At 31.9% G+C, this 10,651-nt stretch overlaps 1 protein-coding gene across 2 annotated transcripts; it reads left to right on the forward strand.

Annotated features, from left to right (window-relative positions):
- Window positions 1–2,852: 2,852 nt before the first annotated feature.
- LOC145638129 (uncharacterized) lies at window positions 2,853–8,987 on the forward strand. Of its 2 annotated transcripts, none has more exons than XM_081689088.1 (6): window positions 2,853–3,359; window positions 3,972–4,116; window positions 5,228–5,372; window positions 6,418–6,454; window positions 6,961–7,258; window positions 7,722–8,987. In XM_081689088.1, the coding sequence occupies exons 1-6, from the start codon at window positions 3,132–3,134 to the stop codon at window positions 7,745–7,747; spliced, it is 879 nt and encodes a 292-aa protein (XP_081545214.1). In that variant the 5' UTR covers window positions 2,853–3,131; the 3' UTR covers window positions 7,748–8,987. The 2 variants fall into 2 exon arrangements, with proteins under 2 accessions (XP_081545214.1, XP_081545212.1); XM_081689086.1 differs by having other exon boundaries at window positions 7,742–8,987.
- Window positions 8,988–10,651: the final 1,664 nt, after the last annotated feature.

Genomic DNA, 10,651 nt, shown 5'->3' on the forward strand with positions numbered 1-10,651 from the left:
TTATTCCTAACTTGTGAATTACGACTTTTACGAGTATATTATATTTCTACAAATTTGTCTTATACTCTTGTGAAGTAGGTGCACCCAAGTGTGAGATGGATCTTCTATAATATTCTCTTCGTTCGGGTGTTTAGAGAGTTACAAGGGCGGTGGTGAGAATCGATCCCCCAAGATCTCCCGGAAGTGGGAGGAAAGCTCTAACCAGTTGAGCTATTCTTCACTCTCTTGTTTCCAGACAATTACTTGCAAATGAATGATAGGACTATTCTTATTGTACGTAAAAGCTAGAAAGGTCTCATAGTTTGATTGTACCAACACTTAAAAGGAACGTCACTAATTTGTAATTATGGTGGTTGAATACCTCAATTAATACTACCTCAATATACTATACTACTGTATTAAGCATTGCCCCGAATCTACTTAGCTTTGACCTAATTCCTCCCTCTTCTTTTCTTTTTCCCATTAAGTATCATTACTTCGTAAATAGTTGGTGTGACAGAATTGTTGCGAAGTATAAGTGATAAGACCGTACATTGACTATAAGAGTGGTTTGGTAGATTCTTTTTGGCGAGGGATTGGTAGATTCTTATGAGTAGTTAATTAGTTATAATATGAAATATGAGACGAATTCAAAAGATTAGCCCCAAAGAATAGGAGATTAAGGGTATCTTCTTTCAGCTTAATTTCAGTTAAGTTAAGTTAAGTTAAGTTAATTTAAGTTAAGTTCAATTTCAGTTAAGTTAAGTTAAGTTCAATTTCTATTTTTTTTTTTTTTCGATTTATACTGTTACTAGGTTAAAACCGTGCTTGTGCTATGCATGGTTGTACAATACAAAGTACTTTTTTTTTATTCATTCTTTATTAAAAAAAACATATAATACAAAATCATTATTGTTAGTAGAAAAAACATGAAAAATGTATAATAGACATTAAACTGTGATATTTTACTGTACAAGTAATGTGAGAAGGAGGGAGTACGGAGTAATAATATTTTAGGGTATGTTCACATTACTGAGCTGAACTAAACTGATTGGAGCTGAACTAAACTGAACTGAGCTGAAATGAATATTTTATGAGAGAGGGAAATTAGGAGCTAAACTGAACTAAACTTAAGTAAATGTGAACAAGCCCTTAGTAATATCAAAGCTTTCTCTTATTCTTAATTAAGTAGTATTATATAATATTACGTGCAGAGTAAGATTTTTTATTCTTTGCTACTTCACTTTTTAATTTTATTTAAATTATTATGGTTATGCATCATTCCCTTCCCTAATTATAAGGCTAAAACATAACAAACTTTTTACCAAAAAAAAAATAAAAAAATGGTAAATAAACTTTTTAGCAGGAAAATTTTTTATGAGATGACACGTGTACTTTAGGCATAATTATGGGTATTACTTTAGTATATACTTTTTAGTATAGATTGTTGATTTTATACTGTTATTTTTTTTTTTTTTTTATTTTGTACTATTATTATTCCACCAAATTTTCAATGGAGAAAGAAGAAAAGAGGAAAGAGCATATTATTTTTTAATTATAATGTTATTATTGATTTTATAATGTTATTATTGATTCTATATTGTTTTTGCCCCTTGTATGGTCCATACCTAGTAGCGGCCCATCGCGTCTCAAGTATAGGCCATGGGGGAATATAGGATAGAGTATTCAATTTTGACTAAAATTTGCATCCCCCTTCCCTACTCACTCTCCTCTTCCACTACTTATTTTTTTCTCTTCTATTTCCGTGTAAACCACCAACCCCCCACCATGGCCAACCTTGGTGACCATCGCCAACGCTGGCTGCCTGACCATCACTTGGATTTTTTTTTTTTTAATTGACACATTTTGACTTAGGGCCTGTTCTCTTTGGCTTAATTTTAATTCAGCTCCAATCAATTCAATTCAATTCAATTTCTAATTTCCTTCTCTCATAAACAATTTATTTCATCTCTATTAAGTTCAATTATTTTCAGTTAATCAGAACAGACCCTTATACGAAATAAAAAATGATGGAAGGAAAATGTTTAGTTGAGAATCCCATATCACATGAGATAAGAGCTTAGGAAGAAAGAGAATTGTTAGATAATAGATTTATATATTATCTTGTTAATATTCTGTAAGATATAAATGACAACTATTTATATACAGAGTGTACGTAAATACGTAATGTGATTCTCCCTCCAATCCATAATACATAGAGTTAGATAGGGTACATAATGAACACTCTTTAATTGGTAGGATAGTTGAAAGAAGAAAAATAAAGAACCATTGGGGGTATCTTGTTAAATACTACAAAGTATATATATGTTTCAATGTAAAAATTCTCAATCAAAGGGAGTATATTGTAAAATACTACAAAGTACGTTATGATATAAAAATTTTAAATATAAACTTTCTATAGTTATTGTATATTCATAATTAATAAAAATAACGGATAATTTAATACATTGACAAATAATTAGACCAAGTTCCGCTCTCGATTTCATGTGATACTAGAATTTATTCTCATCACTCGCTCATTGTGGCTTTATTTAGATTATATCTTTTCATTTAGATTTTTTTTTTTTGAACGGATATCTTTTCATTTAGATTTAATTATTGTTGAATAACTTTATGTATTTAAAAAATTATAAAAATTTCTTATAGAATTTGAAAAATGCATATAAGGATTATTCACTCTAGGTAAAAGCTTGATCAAATCTAAAATTCGTATTAGAATTTAGAACAGAACATTTCAGATCAGATCACATGAAATAAACACATACGGAGTACTTTAAAAGATACACCCGAGTGTATATAACGGAATACTCTGCACACGCCATTCCCACGTAAACGGAAAAAAAACAAAAGAAAAGTTCGTAAAACCCAAACTCCAACCAAAGCGCGTAAACAAGAAAAGCAAAGAAAGAGTGGTTTCAATACAAGTCACTTTTATAGCATAGTTAAATAATTGAAAGAGTTATATCATCCAACCTTTTCCTTTTCTAATTCCCTTCCCTCCCAATTTTCTCTCTCCTCTTCCCTCCCTTTCCCTTTCCCCTCCCCCCTCTCTTCCCACCAGATCTCTCTCACTCTAAGCCCTAATCAGTAGTTCCGCTGTCAATTTCACCCGTTTCTCAAAAATATCAGAAATGACTCCCGCACCACCCGTACCCGCAACGACGGCATCCGGTAACAATACTAATAATAATAATAATAATCAGTTCGGCGATACGACGTACACTAAGGTGTTCGTCGGAGGATTAGCGTGGGAAACTCAGAAAGATACTCTCAGGAATTATTTTCATCAGTTTGGTGATATCTTGGAAGCTGTTGTTATTACTGATAAGGCTACTGCTAGATCCAAGGGCTATGGTTTTGTACGTCTCTTACTATTACTTTTTAATTTTACTTGCATTCACTATAATTTCCAGTAATCTAGATCCTTCCTTTTTTGCTGAATTTTTCAGCATTTAATTTCGTTTTCTGGAATTTATTTTCATAATTACAGAAGGTTTAATTTTGATTTACGTAGATTTTCCTAGGGTTTTTATTATCTTAAAAAAAGAAAAATTGTTGTTTTTATTTTATTTTATTTTTAAATTGAGATGATGATCCAAGAAAATATTAGGTTTTGATTATTGTACTTGTTTAAATAATTTCACCGTTACTCAATTTAGGATTGAAGTTGTACATTTTTCACGTGTTACTCGAATTAGGAGCCTTTCTAGTTCATTTCCTTCAATTTTCATCTTCCTACTATCCAAGTTAGTGATAAGCCGAAAATCTTATCAATTTTTTTCGTCGCTCGGTAGAATGTTTGATCACGGTAAAGAGGGGTAGATTATAACATCCCGAGATTCCTTGAACTTGAATATACATTTGGTGGTTATAAAGGGAATATATTTTTAATATTTTTGGGAATTAAAAGAATGATATTCTTGCTTGCTTTTTACTTATTGCATATATGATTTTATTTAATTATTTAATAGGTGACTTTCCGAGAGCCAGAAGCTGCAATGAGAGCATGCCTTGATGCAACTCCAGTGATTGATGGAAGAAGGGCCAATTGTAATCTTGCTTTTTTGGGTGCTCAAAAATCTAAACCTTCCACTCCTTCCCACCACTCCACTCATGGTACATTCTTCATTTTTTTTTTTTAATTAATTAACTAATCCTATATTTTTTTTTAGTTTGCGCTATTTTAAATAATAATAGGTCACGTTTAATGTTGTTTTATAATTGAAATACGATACATAAAATGGCTGATAGGTTGGCTTATACTCCGTAATTTGATGTGAGAATGAATAGAATAATGAAGCTGTTTTATAATTTTTGATACTTTAATATTGATTTAAGAGAGACAATGATGATAATTATAGAAAATAATCAAAAGTCACATGATACTATGATAGTAATATGCTGTTTATTATCCTAAATAGGGTAATCATGCATATTTGATCGTGTTATGGGGCTAAGATTTGACATAAAGAGAGTTTGAATGCTCTAAATATATTCTCTATAATTCTATATGTATCACCTAGAATATCTATGCACAATTAATTTGATACCGGATTAGCTAAAGTTAATTCTAGCTTTCTCTTACCTAATTTGTGAGACATCAAAATTTCTTTCTCCACCAATTTTGCTATTTTGGATAAGTTATTACTAGACTGTCCTCCAACCACTTTTGATTGCTTGGAAGAGGGAGATTGTTCTTCATTTAATACCTTTTTCGTTCTTTTTTAATCATAATGTTTTCCAAAATTACAACAATTGTTTTATTTCGCCATTAATTGTCATGTCGTCCAGTCTTTAACTCTTAACCTCTTACAAAAACAATGTTCTTAAATATTGTGTTATCTTAATTCTATGTCTATCCCATTCTTTAATTTAACTACCGACATATTATTATCAAATCCAATCATAAACTATGCTTCATGTAGAATATATATAGTGGTGAGTTGGGTGACCACTTTCTCTAGGCAACATAAAATATTGCCCCATAATAGATTCATAACTATATTTTTTTTATTATCCATAGTCTTGTATTACATAGCCCGACTAATACACCAAGTAATACTACACAAAAGGTTTAAAAGTTAATACAAATACGTAAAAAGCAACTTTTTACTTACTCCGTATATTTTATATGACTAATACTTGGTTTGACCATCATGAGACCGTCTAATACAAGACTTTGCCTTATTTTTTTGGATTGCGCTGACGAAATTGGTTGGGAGAACAGGAATAAGCAGGAATGTGAAGGGAATGAACAACAACAATGGTGGTGAGAGTGGGTATGGAGGAGCAGCCTTTATTGGAGCAACAGCATCCACTACCTTTCCTCATTATGCCATCCAACAAGGGATTCCTTTAGCTCATTTCTATGGGTATTATTTCATTTAATTCATTCCTTTTTTTTTTTTTTTTTTTTTTTTTTTTTTTGAGTATAGTCTACTTGTAAAATTGACTGTCTTTTGCTTTTTCAGTGATTTTTTTTTCTGTATCCCTTTGTCTGTCCTATTGTCTCTCTCATCACGTGCTCAGTCTGTTGGATGCACATGCTTGACAGCTCATTTTCATAACCCAATTTAAAGCTTTACCCCGCATGCTCACTCTCTCCTGTATTTTTTTTTGGGACATTGACAGCGTTACTGAGAAGACTAGCATGTGTGGTCTTCTCATTACATTGCCCAGTTACTTAGGTTCTTTAGTAATCACTTTTTTGGTCAATTTATTTATAACTAATCTAGCATTTTATCTAATGATAGTTATAATCATGATTAATGGATGACTTGTTATATGTTACATGATCTTCAAGTCTTTGATGACAGTCTTGTAATACATTAGTGTGAGACAATCTCATCTAATGGTTTCACTGTATCATATTACTGTTTCGAGGTCTTAAAGATTAAAATAAGAACGTTGAATTTGATTATAGACATAAAATTGATTATCTTTATATCTCATTTTATAAGCTTAATTACTATATGCATATGCATGAAGTGGGACAATGCAAAGAAATACTAGTATATTGTTTAAGGCGAAAGGGCACTTAGGAAATATATGATTACAAAATGCAGTTCTTGTATGATGATCAATGAATCTGTTCCCCACACCCTATAAACAATGATATGTGCTAATTTTGTTCTTCTTTCTTTCTTATACAAAAATGGTATATCATTCGATTGTTCGAATAATTTTGTTGTGCCATTTTAATTTGCGATCATGTCGTTTTCTGTCAATTTTTACAGTATCTTTTTGAGTTATAATCATGATAATGAAAGCATTATCTAGTTTGATTATTCGATCCTTTTCATTTTACTTTTATCTAAGAAACTTAATTGTCATTGGTTGTTTAATACGAAGTATAAGCTAGATCATTGCCTTCTTCTTACGTTATTTTTATTTCTTTTTCTGTTGGACACTTTTCAGGTACCCTCCATATTCATCTGATTACACTTACCCTGCGGTTAGTGCAAACTTTTCTGCACTCTCTAAGATTGCTTCACCTTAACCATTGTTCTGAAATTGGCTTCTAATTCAATAAAATTGTTTTGATTTGTATTTTTGGTATTTGATGTAAATAGTAGATAATATTTGGTATAAGGTAAAGTGTCAGACATTTTCTTGTGGACGAAAATAATAGTGTTAACAGTTGCATCAAAGAAAAAGGAAGTGCTTGATTTAGACAACTAATTAAGGATTGTAACAAGCTAAGCTATAAAACTCAGTTGTGATGAACATTTCTGTAGGATATTGTTTTAGGAATTTTTTTTTCTTACCTTAACTTTTGTCGCTCTCTAATGGATTCCATCTGAGAGTTTCATGGACAACACAACTATAATCCATTACTAAATAGGTAATGTGACGATAATTCAGTAGAGATCCTAAAACAGACTATTAATTAGATTTTCTGATGGAAAGTGTAGTGAATTATTGCTCATATTACTAATTTGGTCTCTTATTTGGTTCCAGGGTTACTATGGAGTGCACGGAGGAGTAGCCAATCAGTACCAGCTGTATGGAGCTGCAGGGGCAGCTGTAGGAGGCATGATGAACTGCTTCTACCCTTATCAACTGCAGTTTGGGGATCAAGTGAATACTGCTGGAGGAAATGCTGCAGCTAATACCGCTTATGCAACTGCTGCGGCACAGCCCTATGGTCTCCACTACGCTCATCATGGCCTATTCCCATTTTCTTCTGCTACCTCTCCTCAGCAGTATTACAGTCCTCCCATGTCTTTTGCTGCGGCCACAAACCCTATGCAATCAGGTTTGTACTTTCATTTTCTCATTATGCTTGAATTTATTTCCATATAATTAAAGATTGTTATCTGATCTTTAGTATTTGATCATGTTATAAGTCTTGTTTAGTTGTTTTTAAACTAGTTAAGACTGCATGCAGAACCTGAATGATAGTTAAAGGGAACGAAAATGCGTGTCTTTTACGAAGTAATTTTGTTAGAATTGCAAACAAATGAAAATTAAAGCTGTTATTTGTCAAAGTACTGTTTTGGAATTTTAGGGAAACCCAGCTTGTACCAGTCCCTCCTTGTGCTGTCCTAGTCCCTACACATGTGTGACTAATCCGACGATCTTGTTCATAGAAATATCCGTACTAGATTTTGTTGCTAAAATTAGGACAAGGAATTGACCCATTCCCAGAATTCTGAACCGTCCTACTACATCTGTTTATACTTATTAATGTGTTTACTGTCAACTGACTTCTATAATAGTGTGTTTTGCTGTTCCACAGGCATGACCATGGCTCTTCAGGCTCCGATTCCTCGTTAATGGGACACGCTGCAACTGGTTTAGCTCATATCAGCACAATCCTTCTGCATGTTTTAAGCCATATTTGGCCCAACCATGGTTCTCTTTTTTCCTCACTCGTGAACCATCTCCATCTCATGCCAGACTCCCTACTCGTGTAGGCAGTTGGCTGAGGTTGAGAAACATTTATTGGTCCCCCATAGGGATCACACACCCCCCAAAAAAAAAACTTCATTCATGCATTCTCATTGCATTTATCTTCAAGGAGTCTTAATCAAAGAGATAAGTCTCCTGAAGTAACCATCAACCAACTTGGCTATTTTGGAGAGCGAAGTTGGATGCATATAGATTGATCGTACATTTAGCCTCAGGAAAGGCTAACCGCGTGACAACTACTACCAAGTTTAGCTTCAATTGTGCCAGTAATAGTGAAGGCATATGGAAGTACATAGCTCTGTGATGTAGGGTATAGCTATTAGTCACACTAACCTACTTTGATGTTAACTAACAAGTCTTGACTATTGATGAGGTCATATGTCAAGGCTACTTGCTCGACGAGTATGGGGCATGGGCTGCCCTATTACTTCTTACCTCTGTATCATTTTAGCGATTGTTTACATGTGAAAACATCTAGCAGTGGAGCTTCCCCGCGGTTGGGGAATCCATCTTTGAGTCGACAAAATATCTTCATTGTTGGCTCATGGTGGCTAAACTTGGAATTTTAGCCTTATTTTCACTGTACATTATTATTATTACTACTCATGGGGAGATTTTCTTTTAGTTGTTATTCCCCATTGATCAGCATGTAGCATTCTAATACATCGTTGAACTCTATTAATGGTTAATAGAGTTCAATAATGCGACTTCATAACACATCCTTCTTCCCCTCTCCTCGACCCAAAAGAAAGGAGGCGTGGAATGGGATCCATCATTTTTACGTCTCTAATGTCTATGAATGTAGTAGCTCATAAGTAACTTTCGGTATCTCCTTTTAAATTCGGTGCTCTTCATGTATTTCACCTTTGTAGGTTCATGGTCTCACACCATCAATCAGGGATTGTGGTGTGTTGCTAAGAATAAGACTTGTTAAATGTTAATCCTCATTATTAGTTGTTTAGATTTGATATTCTAATGTTCTGAATTGCGACAATGTATAACTGTTGTTACTGTATTATGTAATAGTAGAGAAAAAGTTGCTTACTGTCTAATTATTTTTGCATTATGGTGTTGGCTTTATGTCATGTTTTGTTATCTAACTTTATCAACCGCCAAAATTCTTTTTGAATTGTGAATTAATTCACCATTTCAAACTCTTTTCTACTTTAATTTTATTTGAGAAAATTAACTACTGTTGTACTATAAAAGATGATCAAAGAGTCAATGACACGTTTGGTTTCTGAATTCTTATACAAATAGTATGATGATGATTTCTTTGTAATGGATTGATTCCCTTTATTTGAATTTTTAGAGATTTGAAGAAATACTTTTGACATTTTGGCCCCTTTTATCAATGAGTATCCTTGAATATCAGACAGTACAAAGACAGAATGATGAGTAGGGATCAATTTTAAATTGCACAAACTAGGTAGACTGGTGTCAAATTTAGGGTCTGTTCTCATACATTTATTTTCAGTTTACTTCAGCTCAGTTCAGTTCAGCTCTTAATTTCCTTCTTTTATAAAAATTCAGTTCCGCTCAGTTCAGCTCAGTTGAGTTCAGTCAATGAGAACAGACCCTATCTGATACTCTCCCTTATCTCTTTAATGTTTGTTACATTTGATTTTATAGAGTTACAGGTTAAGAATGTTGATCACTCGTTCACATTAATTAGAAATAAATTATTGAAAATTTTGACAATTACCACCTACTATTGTTTTCATTTTACCAATTACCGCCTACTATTTTTTTTTTTTTTTTAAAATTACCACCAACTTTTTCTTAAACACCAAAAGTTCTCACCTAGTTGGCTCTCAACCACCTTATGACGTCATGTGGGCCATACATAATACCTCCCCTCCCCTTTTCCTTCCCATTTCTTATTTCTCACTTCACTCTCATGTACATACTTTATATTATAATTGACATTAACTTTGTACCATGGTCATATTGTTATTAACATTGTAAGAGGGTACTATTATGAAACATACTAACATGATGGTATAAGGCCCTGTTCTTTTGAGCTTCTGGGCAGAGTAGAACAAAGCAGAGCAGAGCAGAGCAGCGCAGATTATATTTCAGCAGAGCAGAGCCGAGCCGAGCAGATTTCAATATTATTATTATTATTATTATTATTATTATTATTATTATTATTATTATTATTATTATTATTACTATTATTATTATTAATACTATTATTATTATTATTATTATTATTATTATTATTATTATTATTAATATTATTATTATTATTATTATTATTATTATTATTTTTATTATTATTATTATTATTATTATTATTATCAATGTTATTATTATTAATGTTGTTGTTATTATTATTACTATTACTAAGTGCATATACCATTGATTTAGGTGAGTGAAAACATAAATATATGTATACCACATTTAACATATGTTAATAGTAGAAAGATAAAAGACAACGGTTTACTTATATTTATTTAACCAAAATTTTAAAATAAAATGATTTAATGAGTAATAATGATTTTATTTATAAATTTATCTTAATAACATATTTTTAACCATAAAAATAATAATGATATACAAAGTACTACTTGAAAACAACATCTTTTTTTTCAATTCTTAAATTGTATGGAAAGATTTGAAAAATAATTCAACTCAATGAACTAACAATCAATACCCACATACATATAATGTTTCTACACATTGTGAATCTAATATCAAATTTTTATAAAAGAAATTGTTATTAATTGTTATT

The sequence above is a fragment of the Chenopodium album genome, chromosome 7, assembly GCF_948465745.1.
Source record: "Chenopodium album chromosome 7, dcCheAlbu1.1, whole genome shotgun sequence".
Classification (NCBI taxonomy): domain Eukaryota; kingdom Viridiplantae; phylum Streptophyta; class Magnoliopsida; order Caryophyllales; family Amaranthaceae; genus Chenopodium; species Chenopodium album.

What these genes read in the sequence shown, in the direction of transcription:
- LOC145638129 (XM_081689086.1), top strand. Translation starts at nt 3,132, where the DNA reads ATGACTCCCGCACCACCCGTACCCGCAACGACGGCATCCGGTAACAAT. An exon ending in CCTTTAGCTCATTTCTATGG is followed by an intron (nt 5,373 to 6,417) that starts GTATTATTTCAT and finishes GACACTTTTCAG; the next exon opens with GTACCCTCCATATTCATCTG. An exon ending in CTGATTACACTTACCCTGCG is followed by an intron (nt 6,455 to 6,960) that starts GTTAGTGCAAAC and finishes ATTTGGTTCCAG; the next exon opens with GGTTACTATGGAGTGCACGG.